Below are 23,628 nucleotides of genomic sequence, written 5' to 3'. Positions count from 1 at the left end.
TAGCAAATGTGTGCTACATCGAATGGGTCAACTCGAGCCTAACCTAGAAATAAATCTAACCTAGCCTAACCTAACCTAACCTCACGAAACACAATTAAACTGGTTGTTTTGTCCCGTTGTGTTTACGGTACCGTTTGAATCAGCTTGGGCTTAACCTGGAAAGAGGTCAAACCTATCCTGACCTAACCTAACCTAATTTAACTTCACGTAACACAATTGAACTCATTATGTTGTCCCGTTGTGTTTGCGGCACCGTTTCATTCAGCTTCGGCTTAACTTACATAAAGGTTTAACCTATCCTAACTTAACAAAACCTGACCTAACCTAACCTAGCCGAATGAAATTCAACCACACGTGTAGCTATGTAAGCGTACGGTTCTCAGTATTAAATGTGTGCTATATTTAATAGGTTAACTCGATCTTAACCTACAAATGAATCTAGCTTAACAGAACCTAAAGAAATTTTGCTTAACGCAACACAACTTAACTTAAGTCTTCCCGTTGTAACACAATAAAATTCATCTTGTTGTACTACAGGTGGTTAAAACTTTAGACGCACATTACTCATTTGAAGAAACTTAGAACTACAATGTAGAATTGACCCCATTTCAATTAACCTGACAATGTTTATATCAATTAAAATGTAGAACTGCAACTTAAACATGCAAATGAATAAGAGTTTTATTCAAAATTTTTTTCTCTCTGCTTTTCTTAGACTTAAGGGATATATTTATACTATCTTTCGTGTTTACATTTTATCTTGCTTTTTATCGTAATTAAATTGATTTATAGACCTACTTCAGTCTATTTTTTGTCTGCTATAACGTGTCCTTTTTTCTTCGAAGGAACGATGCAAAGGGTGACGCTTACGTTTAAGAAGTTTAAGAACAGGGTTTCCAGCGTAATCGGTTATGTTAGGTCAGGGTTTTTTAGGTTAGGATAGGTTAAACCTCTATGTAGGTTAAGCCGAAGTTGAATGAAACGGTAGCGCAAACACAACGGGAGGTTAGGTTAGGTTTGGTTAGGCTAGGTTAGATTTATTTCTAGGTTAGGCTCGAGTTGACCCATTCGATGTAGCACACATTTGCTACTGGGAGAATATGCTTCTAGAGCTTTACGTGTAGTTCAATAAATTTCTGTTAATTCAGGTTAGGTGAGGTCAGGTTCTGTTGGGTAAAGTTATGTTAAATAAGTTGTTATCAGGCAAGGGTTGATCCTTCACAGTTGTCGACATGTTTTTGAAGTGAAAATTTGCATCACTGGCATTATTTTGAAATTTATTTGCCTCAGTGCATGATCTGAAGTCATTTTTGAGGTTATGGCTCAACCATGATGTGATGGGGGATTTTTAATACCGAATTTGAATTCAGCGCCCCAAAATCCATAGGAATACGTGTGTCTTGTTACCAGATCCACACACTTTTTTTGTTGTGTGGCTGTGTTAACGTAAATCGATCTCTAACTTATCAGCCCTACTTTGCAAGCGTTTAGCTTTTAAATGCGCCTCCATGTTCTTTTCAAGAGCGCTCTAAACAGTCTAAACAGCGATTCCCAAACTTTTTTTGCAGTTTTCATGGAGAGGCAAGGCCGCCACCCTACCATGTTTTCCCTCTACTAGAAGCCAAGGGGGATACTTGACTGTCGGCCATGCGGTAGGTTACATGCTTCACGCGAGAGAATTAGAACCGGTTGAGAAAAATTAAAATGTGTTAAAATGTTGATAAATTGAATTTTAAATAGTTGAATCAATTTCCTAATCTGATTTTGAGCAAATGAAAAGAAAGTTGATGACAACCGGTTAATATCTTCAATGCCAGTTGACAGTTCTTGTAATTTTGCATGTACTTAAAGATATGCTTAATTACTCGAAATATTAACCGATTTTCATCCACTTTTTTCATTTTCTTAAAATTAGACCAGGAAAATAATTCAGTTAATTAGAATTGAATTGAGCCATGTCTTTGGGATTTTAGCTATTGAAACAGCCTTAAATCTCATGACCATGGAGCGTGGTGTGCCAGCCGCACTTTAAAAAAATGGCTGTCGATGTAAACGCAAGTCAAATGTAAATAAATAATGATTGAACAATTAATAGTTTGTGAATGAATGCAAGGATGTTAAAATCAAGAATCGCTATATAAAAGCGAAAGTTTCCAATAAGTGTGGTTTCAAGTGTATAGTGTACAAGACTTTCAGAGTGGTGTAAGTTGTATGTTTATTGTTTGGTTACGAACGCGTCGAATACCTGTCGCACGCATAGTGTTGGTAAAAGTAATTTGATATTTTAATTAACATACTACCTACCGCTTCCATGACGAATAATTTTGTATTGCACAAAAATTACACAAAATTCTGTCTGATTATTAATTATTTATTTGTTCAAGTGACCTGTCAAAACAAATCAATGGAGGCGGCCGTATATTTTTTAAGTGCGGTACTTTTTGTGTGTGCGTACTTTTGGCAACAGAAAAGTGACCGTTTTTGGCGAATTCCATGCATTGCAGATTGGTCTCCTCATATCTATTCTCCATGTTCATGACAATGAAAGGGTCCTTATAGCGGGGGAGGGGCTACCTAGGTGCTGAGCCCGGGCGGGCTTCCCCCCTATGGGGCTGCCCGGCCAGGGGTGGCTTCCCCCGACCGCGGTCAGGCCGCCGACCGTCGGCACTAGTTTGGGAATCGCTGCTCTAAACGAACCCTTTTGGCTCTTTACAGTTATCTATTGGAGCTCAAGTTTTCAATGATACCAACTTTTATTTGAGCCGCAACTTTAGTCAACCCCCATTTTTTATGTGATGAATCCTCGCGGGAAGATTCTCGTATGGGTAATTCTTCACAGACAGGGTACTTTCATGTCTACGGGATAAATGATTTAAAATATTAGTTGTAGAAAAGCGGCGCCTAATGTGGCGCACGAAAATATATCGCTCTATTAAGATTAGATTTAAATTAGATTTAAAGATCAGTTGGGTGTGAACTAGATTATTTTCGTGACTAATCAATGTTTATGATATGCTAATAAATTGCTGCACTCCTGCAAATTTTTTCCGAACTTAAAATTCCTCCGACTGAGAGTTGCCGCATTGTGACTTTCCAAATTTCCACAATCTCATGTAGAGTTTAAAATTTCTGAAATAAGAGTTGAAATTTGATAATTTTTGCGGATTTCCATGCGTTTTTTTCATCCGCAAATTATACGAGCATTTTTTAAATAGAATTATTATCACATTTTTAATGTCTTTCCTAAAATAGGACTTAAACTACGATTAAAATTTGAATATCTGAATTCGACGTATTTTTTGTAAAATTGTAAGATTCAACTTCCATGCACTTAATTACCTGTCCTGGTCCCTCCTACGTAAATTTAAGTATTGGTTGAAGAACTATAATCATAAAATGCAAAACTTTCTAGTGGTCAATAAAACCAGTGTTTAAATAATTTACCCTGTCACTGCGGGAAAAGGACTGACGCACATTAGCGCAATAATTGGATTAATATAATTATTGTGTTAATATTTGGTACTTAAATGAAAAATATAATGTATAAGAAATTATAAATTTAAAAAATGGCTCTTAGTGGGAAATTGGTCGGTCCTGGACGGGGTTTCGATCGGGCACCAGATCTGTTTCCGAACCGGCCCGTGTGTTTTATCAGCGATCGGGCCCAGTTCCGTTTTCCAGATCTGGGCTAGATTTGACCTGGTCTGGGCACGGTCCGGGCCATAGAAACATTTATTTTGATTTTTCGGCCTTTTTTTTATCGATATATTCTTGCGATTCTTCATTATACAGGATTATTATTTTACGGCAGAATTACGTCATGTCCAATATATCATAAAATATTTAAAAAAGGTTCTCTTCTTAGATCAAAAATTAAAATTCAAATAAGTTAAAAAAGGAATATTTCCGACTAATACAATATATTATTAGGAATTTAAATTAAATAACAGTGCATTGTAAGTATGGTAAGTGTGCTTTTTATAGCCGAGAATGATGTGGATTCTCCTAAAAGTTTTTCATCCAAAATTTGCAGTGTCAAACGCTATTCATTTTTAACTCTTCCAGTCAATTTTATTGGTACTACTAAACTTTTAGTCGGGTGAACCCGGTTATACATCATAGCCACGGGCTAAGTTAAGTGACTGATGAGAGTAAAATGTTATAAGTTAATTTAAATAATTCAATACGATGGTTAAAACCTCCTGCGATGATGTTGTAGGTATACAATTACGAGCGAGCGGCCACGAGCGTTGGAGGTGACAACAGTCACCTCTGGATGTTTTCTTCGAGCTACCATCTGCCACTCCATAGGTTTCTAGTCGCTCGCTTCCTGATGATCAAGAAAGTTTCTTACAATGCGACAGGTTTATAATAAAACCGCCTTCTGAGCTGCTGCTAAATGTACTGACTCCTAAATGTTCAAGATCTTCAGTGCATCTAGCGTGCACATTGCTTGTAGCCGAAATCACAATGGGATGAATAGATGCATGATTCACATTCTTCCATATGGTCTTTACTTCATGCCTTAACTCGCTATACTTGTGGATCTTGGTTGTATAGGTTGACTGCAAATTTCGGTTAAGCGGACAAGCAATGTCAATGATGTAGACTCTTCCACCTTTTTTTTCGCATTACGAAATCAAGTTGATTGGCCCCATGTAATCATCCGTTTGGACAGTAACATCCCAATATAAGTTGTAATATTCGCTTTCTAAAACGGGCATTGGAATTTATCTATAGAAGGGCATCCATTCTTTTAAGAGTCCTAGGTTTAGGGTAAGTTATTGATGTATAATAACCGCTACATCATTATGTCTTTGCGTATATTCTCTCTGAGCCATTATGCGACAGCCATCAATAATCTGCTAGATGGATTCGTTGGTATCTCCACATAATCGGCACTGGCCAATCACGTCTTGATGTAATACGTGTTTGCGATAATTCCTGGTGCTGACAACCTTGACCTGTATTTCAATGACGAATCCTTCCGTCCCTGGATACAGAACACCCTTTCTTAGCCAATTATTAGATGCCTCACTATCCACTTCATTTTGATCTAACGTGTTGGGGTGCTCGCCATGGATGGCTTTCTGCCTCCATTGTATTTCTATTTCCTCCATGGTTTCTGCCCTGATATTCAAGGCCCCATCTGCGGACAAATTTATGGGCGTGTAGTCAAGATTCGCTTGGCAGATGGTACTGTAAAGCGCAACATTTCGTTTACTGTTAAAATAGTCTTGCAACTGTATAACAGGTGACTCACACAGTTTTTTGACATCTACAACGCCTCTACCCCCTAAATGTCGTGGTAGAACTACCCTTTTAATCGCTGAATTTCTGTGGTGCATTCGGTGTTTTGTCATTTCTACGCGAACAATTCTGTTCAACTTTTCAAGGTCGGTGTTTGACCATTTTATGAGCCCGAAGAAGTACGCGAGGACAGAGATGGCATATATGTTGATCGCCCTGATTTTTTTTGCCGAGTTAAGTACTATTATTGTATACAGTAAGGACGTTTACTATGTAGTCATAGGGAATATAATGATATAAACCCTAGCATACAATGCAACCCGCCTTGCACGTGTGTAATGAAAAAAAGTACTATAAAGGCGATTTTAATTCAGTTTCCAAATCTCCCGCGCCCGAGATCTTGCGCTGATTGGTTGAAGGCTTCGAGACTCAGAAGACGTGCGCAACACATATGTATAACCTAATTCTGAAAAAAGGTTATGGGTATGTTCCGATTTGAGCAGTTGAGAGTTATTTAAAGTTTCAAAGTTGGCAATGCCAATGTATAAGCATAGGCTGCCGGTGCGCAATGATGCCTATGCTTATACATGGCATTGCCAACTTTGAAACTTTAAAAAACTCTCATATACTCAAATCGGAACATACACTATGTTTCCCAGGATTCACCGCGCATTTTAAATAAATAATTAGTTGCGAATTTAAAAAAATGTAACACAACATTAAAATTGTTCACAAATATATTCGGGACGTGCATTAAGTACTTTCTTAAAAATTAGAGTTGGTTTTCAATAATGTAACGGTACGTGAGTGATATTTGACGTTTGAAAAGTGTCAAAATCGATTTGTACTTCGAACTTAATTAATTAAATCAAGTGAATATCTGCAGGTTGTACGTAATTAATTGGTGATAAAATCTGTTGTTTTACTTATTGAATTAAAGATAAGAATCAAACGCTATTGACTAACTGCAATGAAAATTGTTATCCGTATGATTATAAAAATTGCAACGATGAATCTGAGATTCAAATGATGAGAGGTAAGAAGCGGCGAATTATAACGGCATATAACGGAATTTTAAATAGTTTCACCACTCGGTTTTTGAGTATACGCCATATTACAAAACATTTCACAAAGTTTTTTCAACTTTTAAAATATGCAAAGGCTTCAAAGATTATGAAAAAGGTTACAGTACACCAGATTTCAAAGATTTAAAAACATTTGGAAGATTTGAGAAGGTTTCAAAACATTTTAGAATATTTTTTTACTAAATATAGATTTCAAATAATTTAATGACTTCAACGAATAAAAAAGATTTCGCAAACAAAGATTTAAGAAAAATTTCCCAAAGAAACCACGTCCCGAGAATTTTCGTGAACACATGCAACTATTCTGTTACATTGTTTTTAATTCGTACCTCATTATTTATCTGGAATGCGTGGTGAATCCTGGGGAACCCAAACTTCTTTCAGAATTAGGTTGTACCAGTCCTATCCGACTCCCCGAGCTTTTGTACAGCAGCTGTTGTCGCTTACAAGCTCCACATAACGGGTGAACTCATCCCCTAGTCACTAGATAGCGCGTCATTCGTCCTGATCCAGAAAAACATAGAGTGTTATGTGTTAAAACTATTTAAATAATAAAATATCGGATTTTAATTTATAATTCTGACTTTCGGTGCTAATAGTGAGATATAGTGCGTTTTCTTAAATATTTTGATGTTTTGAGTATGGGTCGTTACAAGGGCAGGTCATGGTAGTACCCTTTTGTAATTCGGGATACAACTCCTGCAAAGAAAAGCGGACTCTTCTTTCAATTCCTTCATATTCGGATCGTCTTCTCGTTTTAGAAGTTTTATACTCCACATATTATTGAAGAATAATTTAAATATATTTCATACTAAGAATTAAAATAAAAACAAATGTATTACACATAAGGTAACGATACAGGAAATGTCAGTGTTTTGTCTTCATACATATTTTTTGCCAATTTCGTTTTACAGTTTTAGTTTCATAATAAAGATATCTTGTGAGTTTTATGCGGGTTGAATAAATTTTCTCGGCAGGAGAATTTTTTTTCATATAATCAAATTTTCTAATTTTTCTTGTAAACAGCAAAAGATATTAAAAAAATTTGAGATGCTACTTTGCACGTTTAAAAACGTTATATTAAAATGACATTTGCTCTTTTGCGATAGATCACCATAATATGCGAGGAAGATTTAAAAATAAAATTTGTAGAGAAAAAAAAGAATTCTTTCGGCCTAAAAATGGTCTAATCCATATAAAGCTGATCAGATGGGTTTCTTATATTAGCCAACACTTTTCAAAAATATTAGGAAGAATAAAAAGGTGGGCTTTTCTAGAAGATTTTTTTTTTATTTTCTTAAAATTTGATTAAAAAAATATAAGATTATCTGGAAAATGCCATCTTTTTATTCTTCCCAATATTTAAACAAAGTTTTTGCTAATAGAAGAAATATACCCTTTTTAGATGTGCAAAGCTTTATCTCAAACGTTTTCATATCTCTCGTTGTTTACAAGAAAAAATAGAAAATCTGATTATATGAAGAAAAAGAATTCTTCACGCCACAAAAGTTACTTAGCCCTCATAAAACACAGAAGATATCTTTATTATAAAACTACAAATTTTAAACGAAATTGACAAAAAATATATAATTGTGGGTATTTTAAGCAACTTGGCATATTTTCAGAAAGTCTACCGCTATTTTATTAATTTGGAAGTTTTAAAATATTTTTTGGCAGATTCCAAAATCATACAATAAACGATGCCAAACTGAAAAAGAAAACGATAAATATCTCAATTAGATCCAAAGTTTTTAAAGATTAAAAAAACTGGAGATTTGGGAAAACAAAACACAACATTTAAATAGAATTTCGTAGACATTTTTTTGGGTAAAATGGAAAAATACATATCGCCTCATTTACTCTAAAAAAGAACGTATTTTGTCCCCGAGAGATTCTGCAATTGCAAGTGTAAAACCTTAAAGCCTGCATAAAATATCAATTTTCGTAAATTGCTAGATAAATTTCCCGAGAAGAATATTATATATTTTTTTTTCAACTTGTTCTCGAGTGAACTCGGTTTTTTATCGTAGCCACGGACTAAGTCAAGTAACTAATGAGATGAGGATGTTATAAGTTCATTTAATTCGATCTTTAAAATGTTTGCAATGATGTTTTAGATAAAAAATCAGGAGCATGGTGTAGTTTGTATTTCATTTTTTACAGCTGTTATATTTAAACAGCGGCCGCGAACGTTGGAGGTGACAACAGTCGCCTCTGGATGATTTCTTAGGGCTACCATCCATATTATTATACATTACATATTATTATATTGATTATATTATATATTAATATTACTATTATTATACCATTGAGCCACTCCTTTTAATTTAGGAAAAAAATTCTGTACAAAATGGAATGTAATAAGAGTTCTAAAGTATTTAAAATCTTTTGTTCTAAAAAAAAAACGGAAATTTTTATTGAAACTTTATACGTTTTTTATGAATACAAATATTTTAAACGCCTAACACTGCAAACGAAAAAGATTAAGTTTTGTCTGTATTTATACATTAAATTTTGTTCTAAATTTGCTCTTGACCGATCCAATTAGTTTTTAAGTTTTGTGAAGTAATGATGAATATCTACAAGCCTTAAAGGTGTTATTTATGTTTTATTTGCATTAATATATACCTGACTTTAAAAATTTTCATGCATTATAGTACTTATATTGTACGTTATTTAGTTGTGCATTTTAGAGAAATATACTGAATTTGTTGATTTTGCTAATAGCTACTTATTCGTTTAATTCATTTACCCCCCCCCCCCTCTTTTCAACATATATTTCGCTGAAAAAATGCATTTTATTACATGATAACAATTAATTATGCAATAAACATGTGTTTCAATTAAAGAAATAATTGCATACAACCATTTTCATTAGATCATTATATTTAATAAATAAAAATTTTCTTGTTCTTAAAAATTGAATTAATAAAATTCAAAATAGTTTAATTCCTAATTTACAACACTGAAGAAAACATTAAGATAGTATTACATTTGCTAATTTCGTTATTCAACTTTCTAAGATATTGTTACATATTTCGTTTTCTCTTAGGATTTGTGTTTTCTCAATATGGTTCCGACTTCCAATTTGTTAGAAAATTAATTTATATTTGTTATCAGAAAATTTATTCTTAATACGCAGTAACTATTAATTATTTGATTAAAAAACACATACCTATTTACACATGTTCAATACCTATTGTTAGTAACATACGTGTGTAAGCACTTTTAAAATAATCATTTTTCAATAATCCTTTCATACTTCGATGAATTTTATCTTTTTTAAATATCAATTACCCATCAAAGAATTGTTGGTCTTAATTCTATGAGCTGAAATAATGCTCTGGAATGTTATTACTTAATATTAATTATTGAGTTTCTCATAAGAACAATGCTTTTCTAGAGCAGGACGATTGAGGCGTCGCCCGGCGGATTAGTTCACCCGCGAAATGGAACTTGTAAACGACAACTACTTTTCTCAGTAGTCGGATAGGGCTGGGTTGTACGTCTTTTGCGCACGTCATCTGAGGCTCAAAGCTTTTGACCAATCAGCGCAAGACCTCAAGCGCTCGGGATTTAAAAACTGAATTAAAATCGCCCATTTACTACTTTTTTAATAACACAGATGCACGGCGGGTTGCAACTTTTACTCGGGTAGACAGTTATATATCATAGCCACGGACTAAGTCAAGTTACTGATGAGATTAGAATGTTATAAGTTAATTCAAATAATTTAATACGATGGTTGAAACCTCCTGCGATGATCTTGTAGCTATAAAATTACGAGCGGCTACGAGCGTTGGAGGTGACAACAGTCACCTCTGGATGCTTTCTTAGAGCTAGAGAATATATTAGAGAATATATCGATCCAAATAAAAAACGACCGAAAAATAAAAAAATTATTATTATCATTATATGTAATATGTTTAATTTAAGTCTCGTAGTACTGTGGTTTAATCCCGGTAGAACAAAGACCGCCTGCCCTCAAATTTATTAGGTCTCACCCCCTATTTTCTTGAAATCGTCAAAAAAATTATCTCTACCAAATTTGAGCGGCATCCATTAATATTGACATGTGATCTATAGCACTCAAAGTTTCTTATGTAATGAACATTGACGAAAGTACCATAAAATTTCAAATGCAGGTAATTTTTTTATATTTTATCGCAATCCTATGGCTCTGTACAATTATGATCCTTCGATTATATTGAAAAACAAAACAAACAAAAAATATATATATACAAAATATTTCTTTCAAAATTTACAAAATGCCAGACCCCTAAAGTACCCCGCACTAAATGTATGGGAAAATGGCTTTCGGTGGATTTAGCTGAAATTTTGTAATTTTTAAGGTTATAAGTGCCGGATGAAATATCCATAAAAAATTTTAAAAAATGTACAGTTTTAGCGCTATGCGGCGTTAAGCGCTCAAGATCAGTGAATAAACCGAATTACAACAGATTTTGTTACAAAAGCGATGTCAACATAGAAATCACGGTTCAGATCGTGGTCTGTCATATTTTCGCCTACACCGTTGACTCATATTGCGCGCTTCTCAAAACGATCAAATGCTAAGAACCCAAGATTTTAAGTTGACTAATTCATCACTTTTTTAAAGGCATAAATGTTACCCAAAGTAAGATTAGTAACTAGTGCGCACATTCCGATAATTACATTGTACTGTTCTCAAGAGTGCCGAACGCTAAGCGCTCATGATCAATGAATAGAACCAAACCCAGTAGCTTTTGCGAAATATTAAACTATTTCTGGCTCTTGATTCGGGTTCACTTGTTCACCTCTATTAGCAGCGTCTAGAATCCTTTGTAACAAGGAAGTTTGAGGATACTTTATGTGTTGCTGGTGACGTGCATAACCCGGGAACCATAAAAAGCTTGCAATATGTGCGCAAGTGCCAAGAGTTCTGGCCCCTGACTTACATGTGCAGTAATAACCGAGAAGAGTTTCGTTATTGTCTGGTCCTATGTCATCAATTTCATTGAACGCTCTCCACAGCTGGTACCTTGTCGCATTTCGGAAACGAGAAAATACTCGTACTCTGATTAAACCAGGTTCATTAAGTCGCGTATCTAGTTGAAACTCCTCATCTTCTTCTCGTTGCAGCTTGTCTTGAACGTAAGATGGGGCAAGTTCTACTTGATATACGCCAATTGTTATGTCGCGTATTTCTTCCAATGTAAGGCGAGGGAATTGTGGTACTTCAAGTTCATGCAGGCGATTCCAATTTGCATTTCAGTAGCGCATATTGTCCACTTCTACGCGCGCTTGCACAATATTTGGCTCACGAGCTCTCGCTATATATTTTCTTGCAAGCTCTGCGGTAACGCCTTGCATCTCGATAACAGGATGGTATCGATTAATTATGGCACCAGCAATACGAAAGAAGTCCCTTAGATTGTGTACATGAGCCATCGGAATCGTTTTCTCGAAGAACTTGAAAATGGACTTTATGTGGCCATTTCTGGATTCCACTATCCATCTAGATTTCGTTATTAGCCGAGCTTCGTTTGCTTCTTCCGTTACCAATTGACTCTGTCCTTTTTGTAGAAATGGTGGCATCTTGGACACAATTCCTAAGCGTTCTAAAAGTGGTTGGGCATCTCTATATCCACGGTCCTCTATAAAAATATCACCAATGTTGAAAAATTCTCTCATACCTTCCATCTCTTTCAAATTCGTTAATGAGCATTTGTGCGTCATTGTTTCGCGAGTCAGAAAAATACGGTCCTTGTATTTCAAGTATGTATCCGTCTGGAGCAACAATGAGAGCAGGTTTTACCAAGTGACCTCCTTTATGTTTGCAGAATGACTGTCGAAGTACGCGACAGTTACTGCTCTTCTGCATGTAAGCATAAGTTCCATCGATGATAGCTCTTATGGTCTTGAAAGGCAGAGGAATGTATTAATAAAACGAAAGAAAAATTCAGAAACAACAAAATAAAACGAATAAACAAAAGAAACTAAACACGAAAAGGCAATAAGAAATACAACACAATTAATACAAAAGGGAACAGATAGGAATTTTTTTTCCTAAGCTTACCAATAAAATTACTATCCGCTCTCGAGACCTTTCACAAAAGAAATGACAAGCATACCATCGACAATGGAAATAATAAGTGAATGCTGTTTAATATATGTTTAATATATATATATATATATATATGTTTAATATAATAATAAGTGAATGCTGAGGTTTCAACTTTTTTTAGGTCATTAGGCCTACTTTCAGTTCGTGGCTCATTCTGAAGTCGTTCGCTTTTTTGCTTTAAAAAGTGACAGTCGTTCATCATGCAGCATTCACTCATTATTTCCATCGACGAAGGTATGTTTGTCATTTCTTTTGTCAAAGGCCTTTGAAAAAGTTATTTCTTAGTCAAGTTCAAATCTTCTGCGCTTAGCGTTTGCCCGTTATGAGAAGCGCGCTATATGAATCAACGATGTTGACTCATATTGTCATTGGTTTGATTAAACATGTTACTGACCACTTCTAGATGCGTGTTGCGTATAGACATCGCTTGTGTCGCTAAAGCTACTAGGATTGGTTCTATTCGCTGAACATGGGCGCTTAGCGTTCGGCCCTCTGGCGAAGGGTACACTGTTATTATCGATGTGCGTACTAGTTACTGCTGTTACTTTGCATACCATTTCTGTCTTTAAAAAAGTAATTACTTAGTCAAGTTCAAATCTTGGGCGCTTAGCGTTTGATCGTTTCGAGAAGCGCGCAATATAACTCATTGGTTTGGCTAAACTTATTACTGGCTACTTTCTGATGCGTGATTCTTATAGTGACATCGCTTTTGTCGCTAAAGTTACTAGGATTGGTTTTATTCGCTGATCTTGAGCACTTAGCGTTCAAACCTCTTGCGAAGGGTAGAATGTTATTATCGGTATGTGCGCACTAGTTACTAATGTTACTTCGGGTACCATTTCTGCCTTTAAATAAGTGATTAATTAGTCAAGTTAAAATTTTGGGCGCTTAGCGTTTGATTGTTTCGAGAATCGCGCAATATAACTCATTGGTTTGGCTAAACATATTACTGACTACTTTCTGTTGCGTGATTCTTATAGTGACATCGCTTTTGTCGCTAAAGTTCCTAGGATTGGTTTTATTCGCTGATCTTGAGCGCTTAGCGTTCAAACCTCTTGCGAAGGGTAGAATGTTATTATCGGTATGTGCGCACTAGTTACTAATGTTACTTCGGGTACCATTTCTGCCTTTAAATAAGTGATTAATTAGTCAAGTTAAAATCTTGGGCGCATAGCGTTTGATCGTTTTGAGAAGCGCGCTATATGAGTCAACGGTGTAGGCCAAAATATGACAGACCGCTAAAACTGTCCATTTTTTGGACTTTTTTACGGATATTTCATCCGGCACTTATAACCTTAAAAATTACAAAGTTTCAGCTAAATCCACCGAAAGCCATTTTCCCATACATTTAGTGCGGGGTGCTTTGGAAGAAAACTGCAATTTCCACAATTGATAACAAAATCTCGTCAATTTCTTGCAAAGGGCAGATTTATCCACTAGAAATTACGCGATGACAATTAAAACTCAAAACTTTGAAAAAATGTATGATGGCCGCCCAATTTTGATTAAATTTGAGAACGTTTCACCGAATAGTCATACATTTGTAAAAATTGTGTAACTTTTTAAAAATAATAATGAGGTGCCATTTTTACTTTAGAGAAAATTTTGAGATTCTCTTCCAACCATACACTTTTTAACAACACAATTGATTTTTCTTCAAAACTCGAAAACTTCTGGACGAACATCATAGAAAATACGTGTTTTTAAGTATTGCATAAGGCTCCATCCTTAATTTTTTCAAAATTTTGAGTTTTAATTTTTATCGTTAATTTAACACGGATTTAACGTTCATTATTTATTCCTGCCTGGATGTTGTCAGGATTTTGACATAACCACAAAAACACCCAATGAACCACTGCAACCGCAAAAATTATATACCCTGTACTATCTTCACCCTCCTGCCCTTAATCTGGTAACCCTATAACCTCATGGCTTCATAATCCCTTTACCTCGCAATAATAAAACTCCATAACCTCAACATCCCGTAACCTCATTCAGAAAAAAATCTTGTTTGGGAAAACAGAACAATTTCTTGAATTTTTCTTGTGCAACATAGTCATGGGTAAGTAGCTCTATAACCCCGAATTCCCATAACACCATAACCTCAAAACCCTGAAATCATAAGAGTTACATGAGTGAAGTCATGAATCAAGATCTACTTCATTACTATTTTTTAAACCCCTCTCAGACGTCTCTGAGACCTCAGTATGCTTGTAGTCCAATATATTTTTTACAATATTTATGGAATTGAATTCTTTCGTGGTAGTTTTACAATTGTTGAACAAAAAGCCACTACTATCCCCACTACTACTTTTTACGATTTCAATCGTAAAAATATTTACCATTTTTCCTGGAATTTGAAATCCTGCTACCTTAAAGAACACTGAAGATAGTGACACTGCTTCTAAGGAAGATATTTGGAATGATTCACTCTCCAATTCTCTAAGGTAACGAAACCAGCGAAGGCGCGCTGCCCTGCAGGTGGAAGGTACGGTGTGAGGATGAAGCCGAAGTGTGTCCGACGACGAGCTGACGTTTTCATCGCCAAGGTCGGAAAGCCCCCATGCTTGAGGGAGGTATGGGAGTTATCACTTCAGGCCGGCGGACTCACTGGCGATAGGAATGGGAACCCTACCGTGTGTGTTTTTGATACATTTACGGCTAAAATGAAAAATGCAAAACACGACCGCGTTCGGGAGAAAATGTACAGGAATTTAATGGAAACAGTGGTCGATACTGTTACGTGTGCGGTGATTTTAAGATGAAGAAAATTGTTTAAAAATTCACTCAATACCTGCGTCAAATATATCAGCACTGTTTTGGATGTAAGGTGATCCAAAGAAACTATTCTTGGTTCCCCAAAATGATCTGCTATGTTTGCAGATCAATGCTGAGCCGACATAATGAGCATGCTGCGAAAATGAAGTTTGTTACACGAACTGTTTGGCGGGAGCCCAAGAGCAAAGACGATTTTGATTTTTGACACAGTAGGATTCAACTCCAGTGATTTGCAAAAAATGCAGTATGCAATCGCGTCCAACGCAACCAAGGCTTCCATTTCTGAGATAAGTAATGAGAAAGCTCATGAAGTAGCCCTCGATGTATCTGTGGTTGATATGGAGATTTATGAAAAAACTGATGAAGATATCAATGAAGAGAGCAGCGAGAGTAACGCTGACACTGATCAGGAAGAATATGTTGTAAAGAAGGAAAAATATGGTACGCCACGCCGATTCAATCAAGAAGAACTAAATGATTTAATCAGAGAACTAGACTGAAAGAAAGAAATATGCTATGTAAAGGAACAAAGGCTTCATTTTATTGGAATTAGGATGAGTGATTCCGAAAATACCTTACAGAAGAAGACGACTTGGTATAATGTAACAATGTTCATGGTCTTATGAATGAATTCAAAAAAGAGATACACAAATCTGTGAAGTGAAGATTGTTCATAAATTCTTCAAAATGAAGCTTTAAAGCGGTGTTATTACATAAAACAAATAAATATGTTTCGATACTCGCTAACGCTCAAGGAAGAATATTCAAACATACAAAAGGTTTTGGGTAAGATTAGATACGAAGAACACAAATGTCAGATTTGCGGCGATCTTAAAATCTTGACAATGATTCTAGGTCAGCAATCTGGTATTACCAAATTCTCATGCTTTCTTTGCTTGTGGGATAGCAGGGATCGCAAGAATCATTTCGTTAAGAAAGATTGGCCAGCTGAAGAATATATGGAAACTGGATAAAAAAATTTTAGAACAAACCTTTGGTTGAGCCGAATAAAATTCAACTTATTTCTTTGCACATCAATTTCGGTTTAATAAAACAGTTTGTAAAAGCTTTGGACAACGAAGGAAAATGTATTGCTTATTTATTCAAACGATTCCCAACTTTATCTAGCGCGAAATTGAAAGAAGGAGTCTTTGATGGACCTCAAATTCGTAAGATATTTAGAAATGAAACGTTCATTGCCATAATGAATTTCAAGGAACGCGACGCATAGCTGAGCTTCAAGAATGTGGTTGAGGATTTCTTAGGCAATCACAAGATTGACAACTACAAGGAATTGGTGTCTGACTTGCTCAAAAACTACAATAAAAATGGGCTGCTTGATGAGTTACAAGCTACACTTTCTTGAATTCCATCTGGAAAACATTCAAGAAAATCTTGTAGATTACAGTGAGGAACAAGTAGAACGCTTCCATGAAGATACCAAGGAAATGGAAAGTCGTTACCAAGGTAGATGGAATACGAATATGATGGTAGACTTCTATTGGATCTTTCGAAGACAAGAGAGTTCGAAAGCATAAATAAAATCGTTATCATGGATTTACTGAGGTTGATACTGATAGTATCAACGGGTTACAGGATTTTGAGATTAATTTTTGAGATTATTACAAGATGATAGGATTATGGAGTCATGAGGTTATGGCGTTATCCAATTAAGGAGAGAAGAGTGAAAAGGGTGCAGGGTAAATAATTTTCGCGGTTTCAATGGTTTATTGGGGGTTTTTGAGTTTATGCCAAAATCCTGACGTCTAGGGGTTAAACGGGTTGCTTATTCGGCTTCAACGGGAAAAAATACGTAGGAATATCATAATTAATTTACAATTATACAGTAAAATTTTAGACAGAAATTATGAATCTTCCACCACAAAAATATTTAACTTTCTGGGAAGTAGTTCAATTTTGAACTCAATAATTTATTCTTCAACCAAAAAAGTTAAAATCTCAACAAAATGTATCACAGTTCATATATAAACAAAATAAGGTTTTAATTTGACAACAAAAACTGTTAAATTCTATAAAAAATTTTTTTTAAATAGTTAAATCGTAATAAAAAAATTATCAATTTTGAATTAAACATTTATATTTTTAACCGAAAAGGATGCACTTTTAACCAAAAAATTTAATTTCTCAAAATTTACGAAATTTAAATTAGACCAAATTCCAAATTAAAAATCCCATTTAACGTCCAATAATCAAATTGATGTAAAATCCTGTTATAAAAAACAAAAATCCAACGACCAAATTTGGACCACAACGAATAAACAAAAACCAAAAAAACCCTATTGTAATCTGAAAAAAAACCAAGAAAACAAAAAAAACAACAAAAAAATAAAATAAAATTTTCGGAAAAAAATAAAAAAGAGGAAAGAAAAATGAGAAGGCAGCCAATCACATCCGCTGGTTGGATGCCTTCTCATTTTTCTTTCCTCTTTTATATTTTTTTCCGAAAATTTTATTTTTTCAGATTACAATAGGGTTTTTTTGGTTTTAGTTTATTCGTTGTGGTCCAAATTTGGTCGTTGGATTCTTGTTTTTTATAACAGGATTTTGCATCAATTTAATTTCTCACCAAAAAATGCGGATTTTGAAAGAAATACAATAATTTTTAACCAAATAGTAGAATTTTAAATGTCAATTCTTTCAAAAAATGAAGTATTTAAATTTTCAGTTAAGAAAACTAATTATTAACAAAAATTTCAACAAAATAGTTAAATTTTCTACTAGAGAGATGAATTTTAAAATAATGTGATGAAACTAAAAAAAAACTCGAACAATAGGGTTCAGAATTCAACATAATAGTCAATATTTCAACCAAAAAGATATAAATATAAAATGTAATTCAAAATAAGAATAGCAAAATACTTGAATTTTTAACCCAATAAAAATAAATTTGCAAGTTAAAAGTTAATACTTAATTTTCAGTTAAAACAATTAATTTTTATCAAAAATTAAATTCTTAACAAATTAGCTCAACTTTCATCTAAGTAGTTGAATTTTTGAAGAAGAAAATGACCCCTTACCAACAGAGTTGCATCTTTAACAACATAATTAAATTTTAAACTTAATGCGTAGTAGAATTTGTAACCAAGCAAGATGAATTCCAAACTAAAAATATAATAGTAGACTTTTCAACCAAAAAGAATGAACTTTTAAGCAAAAATAGTTCAATTTTCTGTCGAGTTCTATTTACTCAATTCGCGTTTAAGCGAAAAAAACGATGAAAATGGGGAAAAGTATAAATTCCTTTAAAAATCGAGAGACGGCGGAATAAAGCAAAGAGTGTGAAGTCTGATGTATGAAAGTGATTTTGAATCTCCTTGCGTGAGCAACTAATTGAAGAGTACTATTGCATGACTAGGTGAGCATTATATCATGGGACATCATTTCCGGTCATTGCCCGGTTTCTCGGTCCGGCGGCTTGCCAAATCAATATCAGTAGTATTTAATTATCCAAACAAGGCAGATTGATGCGAACGTTTGAAGGGTCATTGAAGCTGTTTAAACTAGATCCTAAAGGTAGAGAGAATTCGCAGATTGAAGCTCTAAGGTGAAGGATGGATGGATAAATGTGCATTTGGTTCCTATTCTGTTTAGAGTGATCTTGGCCGCCTGTGATCAGAACAGGGTCCCAAGAAGGATTAAAAGCTTACCTTTGCGGATGGCGGCGGGACTGGGGGTGGCCAGGATGAGCAAAGCGACGGCAAACAGCACCCACCCCCAACCCCAACTCCGACGCCCCGTGGCTACGAACGTGGCCATCCTATCTGAGCCCCGGAGACTGTCAATTTTCTTCCTCTTTCTCCAGCTTCATTTGCGGCAACCACCTACACATAAAGTATACATATACATATTACAGATCGTAATCCCAACTCAGACGACTAACACAAACAGAAAACAAATTATTGGGGATTATAAAAATAGAGATTGCTATTTAACGAGGGTATTCGATAAAAGTTTACCAACAAATTTTCTTTCCAATTCAAAAACAGATTGCTTTCGAGTTCGATATATTTTCAAAATAAGGCTCTTAATATTTTAGACACCTATAAATTTTAATAATAACTTTTGAATAAAAGATTCTTTCAAATTTGGATTCCTATTTTGCTACATTTATGGATATTTTCAGAAAAAGACATCAAATTAGTAAGCTTTCTTTCGATGGACGGAAATCCACATTAAAGATTAAATCCCTTCATCTCCTTATTATTTATAACAAGGTGGCCGCAAAACTTCATTTTCAAAATTTCCAGACTTTCTGTGGTTTTTCCATAAGGAAATTCAATCTTGCAACATTTTTAGCATGACTATTATAATATCTTATAAACGGAATAAAACAAATTCAGATTAAAATTGAATACTTTTAATTTATTTATTTCACAACAAAAGGACTACTTCTCTACCATAAGAAATAAATTTTCAATCCAAAATAACAAAATAATTAAATTTGCCACAAAGAAGTTGAATCTTTAAACAAATATTTTAATCCTAAAAAATGTAAGCCAACCTTTGAATTTTAAAGCTAATGAAACGAATTTTTAACAAAATAGTTGCACTTGTAACCAAATATCTTGATGAATTTTTAGGCCAAACAGACGAATTTTTAGAACACAGTTAAATTCTAAAACAGAAAACTTGATTTTTTAACGAAACGAGAAATTCTTAAAGAAACATTTAGTAGTTGATATATCAATCTAGGAAAAAACTGTCAACGATATAGTTAAATTTTTAACCTGCAAAGCTCAATTATCAGCAAAGAATGTAATAGTTGATATTTCAAACAAAAAAGGTGAAATTTCTACCAAAAAAGAGATGAATCTTAAAGCCAAAGAAACGATTTTTTTAACAAGAAAGTTGATTTTCTACCAAAAATTGCGAATTTTCAACCAAACACATGAATTTCCAAATAAAAAATGGGAACATGAAACTTAAAGTAGAAAAATTAATTTTTAGCAGAAAAAAAACGAGTTTTCAGCAAAACACTAAAAATTTTAATAAGAGAGATGAATATTAAACTAAAATGATAAATTTTCAAAAAAAAAGACGATTTTTTAACACGTAAATATTCTGTAGTCAATAGAATTTTTAACAAATTTTGTTAACAAATTTTTAACACAAAAGTTCATTTTTAACTGAACAATTGCCAAAATTTTAAAAAGCCAAATTTTAAAGTAAAAGAAATCAATTTTCAAAAAAATAATTAAACTTTTAATGAAAGGGATGAGTTTTCAATTAACATAATGAATTGTCAACAAGATAGTTTAATCCTCAACCATAAATGATTTCAGTTGAATTTTCAAGACCAAAATATGAATTTTTAACAAAAAGTAAATTGTGTACCACATTGTTAAATTTTTAACTAAAAAATATACATTTTTAATTAAAAAAAGGAAAAGTTGAACATTCAGTAAATAAACAATCATTTTCAAAAATAAAAAAAGATTTTTTAGCAAAAAAGCCCACTTTTCAACCAAAGTGATGAGTATTCAACAAACCTTATTTTTAACAAACCAATAAATTTCAGGTAATAAAGAAAAAATTTTCCTTGAATCTTCAAGAAAATAGTTCAATTTTCACCCAAAGAGCTAAAAAGTAATTTTCCACCTGCATACAAAGATTAATTTTTGACCAAATGATCGACTTTTCAAGCGACGAAAATTAAACTTGTACCAAAAAAAGTTGCATGTAGAACCAAATAAATAGAATTTTAAAACAAATAGTTGAATTTCTATATAGTAATTGCATTTTCAGCACAAAAAGACGATTTTCTGAAAAGACACATGACTTTTAAATAAAAAAGTTTATTTTTAACTCCAAAAAGATGAATTTCCAAACGCTAAATGTGTCTATCCTACCAAAAAAGATGCGAATTTTGAACCCAACAGAATTAATTTTTTATCTAAAAGACCCATTTATAATAACACAGTTTAATTTTTGAACAGAAAATATGGCTTTAACAAAAATGTTGTGTTTCAAGAAAATAGTAGAATTTGTATTGGATTTTATTAATTGAAAAATGCGAAACCGGAAAAAGGGGGAAAAGTGGAAACAGAAGAATAGGGTAAGAGTGCAAAGTCCTCTAGCTAGCCTTAGATCTTTAAAACCCATAAGTAAAAATAGGCAATAAATATTACCATTTCCAATTTTTAGAATGTTCCATAAGTCAGGAAAGACCGCTCCTTACAAAAATGGAACTATTTTTCAGCGGCAATTTGATTTCGGTAAAGATAATGCACTCTGAGAAAAAGATATTTGCGAGCGAATAAGTAACGAAGTTATTTATACCAGAAAGTAGGATATCTCTTTCAGAAGATAAAGCGACGACACTGAGAAAAATTTTTCCACGGAGATAAAGGGTTGTAAAATTCCATTTTGCGCATATGCTCTCCCCTTACATTTAAAATTAAAGAAACACTCCTGCTGACTGAGAAATATTCACCGGAGAATGCATGGTCTATTTTTTCTTTTAAATATTAAAAATATAAGGGCCATTCATAAAATACGTTACTTATTGGGAGGAAGGCAGAGACAAATGTTGGTATCAGGTTGGTGGGTGGGGGAAGTGGAACTTTAGGTCGTCACGATCGTAGTTAACATTTAATAAGTTTTCTGATGATAGATTTGAAAGAATTCTTCTTTTGTTCTTTGTTTTTAAGAAACATACCCTTCCCCACTGTTCTCGTTTTTTCGCTAAAACGCGAACTGAATTAATAGAATCCAACAATAAAAATTATTTACTTTTGGTGGGAAAGGCTACTAAGATATTTTTGGATCGGAATTCATCAGCTTTAGTTAAAAATGTAGGTATTTGGTTGGAAACTAAACTATTTTCTTGGAATTGAAACTAATTTCCTAAAAAGGCATATTTTTTGGTCAAAATTTCAGCTTCTTGGTTGAAAGTTGAACTCTTTTGTTGAAAATTGATTTTTTTAAAAAGATTTATCATTTTAGTTAAAAATGTATCTCTTTGTTTTGAAAATGTAACTATGTTTTGGAAAATTGGTTATTTTTTTCTGGTTGAGATTTATTTTGTTAACTAAAAATTTGAATATTCCATTACAGGTTGAAAGCTGATAGTTTCAATGAAAATTTATATTTTCTAGTTAAAGATTCATATACAATATGTAGTTAAAAATTCATCTCTTTTTTGGAAATGTAACTATTTTCTTGAAAATTGATTATTTTTTTTCTGGTTGAGCATTATTTTGTTAACTAATGAAAAAACAAGTTACTAGGCTACCCTTATGCATTTTTGAGACACTGAATCCGAATATGGCCCCAGAATTTGTCTTATACGTCTCAGCTTTCTCCTAGATGCAAAAAGTAAGTAAAAGTCTAGGGATTTCCAAGTCACACAGGCCATATAAAAAAATTTTCTGCACGAGACAAGTGACTAGGCTACGCTTATGGATTTTGAGCCGCTAAATCCAAATATAGCCTCAGAATTTATCTTACACGTCTTACTTTCCCACTAGATGCAGAAAATAAGGAAAACCCTAAGGATAATTTGCACGTTATTTTGATGATACCAGTATACGCGAAAACAGTCACATCGATATAATATTCTTTAGTGCAACGAATTGTAGAGATTTAATTTTTCGCAAAGAAATCTATAAGGGTAGCCTCGTTACTATCCCCATGCAGACAAATTTGTTGTATGGCCTGTATGATTAGAAAATCCCTAGGCTTTTTCTTACTTTTCGCATTTAGCGGCTCAGAATCCATAACGGTAGCCTAGTCACTTGTCTCGTGTAGACAACTTTTTTTGTGGGCCTGTGTCAAATAAATGTTGACATGTATATTCCCAGTTATTGAAAATCGATATAATCGTCTGCAAAAATGACGCAGTAATACAAATTTAATAATCCGCTCTCTTTATCAGATTTAAAAATAAATCGTTTCGAAAGCTGTCGAAAAAACTGGTTAAAATTCAATGCCTTATCTCCTATTCAGTGGGTAGTGAAATAATAATAATAATAATAATAATAATAATAATAATAATAATAATAATAATTTGTTGGTTAGACACTTGGACTTCACCTCAGAGGTCCGGGGTTCGATCCCTGAGCCGGTACCTCTGGAAATTTTTCAATATACCTTTACCGAGGTTCTGGTGGTTCGAAACCCACCTTAAGCTGTAGATCCCCTCATCGTGTACTTGACTGCAACCCAGTCCGTCAATGATGGGGTAAAAACCAGGCTTTGTCCAATATGTCTGGGCAGACTGCTCTCATCAGATCACTTGATTGCATTATAAAAATGCGTCCGTGACTGATGATATATATATACCGAGAGAGCCCCGTGCAAAATGATCAAATAAAAATCCAACTCTAACCAAAAATGCCTTCGACATATTGGGCAGTATAAGCCTGTGACAACATTTCGCCACAGAAA

The 23,628-nt window shown here is 33.9% G+C and overlaps 2 protein-coding genes across 2 annotated transcripts in view; one reads left to right on the top strand and one right to left on the bottom strand.

Annotated features, from left to right (window-relative positions):
• Positions 1-23,628, bottom strand: part of LOC117170517 — a 287,337-nt gene that overhangs the window by 226,477 nt on the left and 37,232 nt on the right. Inside the window, exon 2 of the mRNA XM_033357292.1 lies at positions 18,888-19,061. Within this exon, the coding sequence (XP_033213183.1) occupies positions 18,888-18,996 (109 nt within the window). The 5' untranslated portion in view covers positions 18,997-19,061. The remainder of the gene's footprint in view (positions 1-18,887; positions 19,062-23,628) is intronic.
• LOC117170520 overlaps positions 1-23,628 on the top strand; it is a 100,203-nt gene that overhangs the window by 67,969 nt on the left and 8,606 nt on the right. The window lies entirely within an intron of this gene.

Source organism: Belonocnema kinseyi, chromosome 4, assembly GCF_010883055.1.
Source record: "Belonocnema kinseyi isolate 2016_QV_RU_SX_M_011 chromosome 4, B_treatae_v1, whole genome shotgun sequence".
In the NCBI taxonomy this organism is placed as follows: Eukaryota; Metazoa; Arthropoda; class Insecta; order Hymenoptera; family Cynipidae; genus Belonocnema; species Belonocnema kinseyi.
The sequence above is the reverse complement of the archived record's forward strand: the minus strand, read 5'-3'. Positions and strand labels throughout refer to the sequence as shown.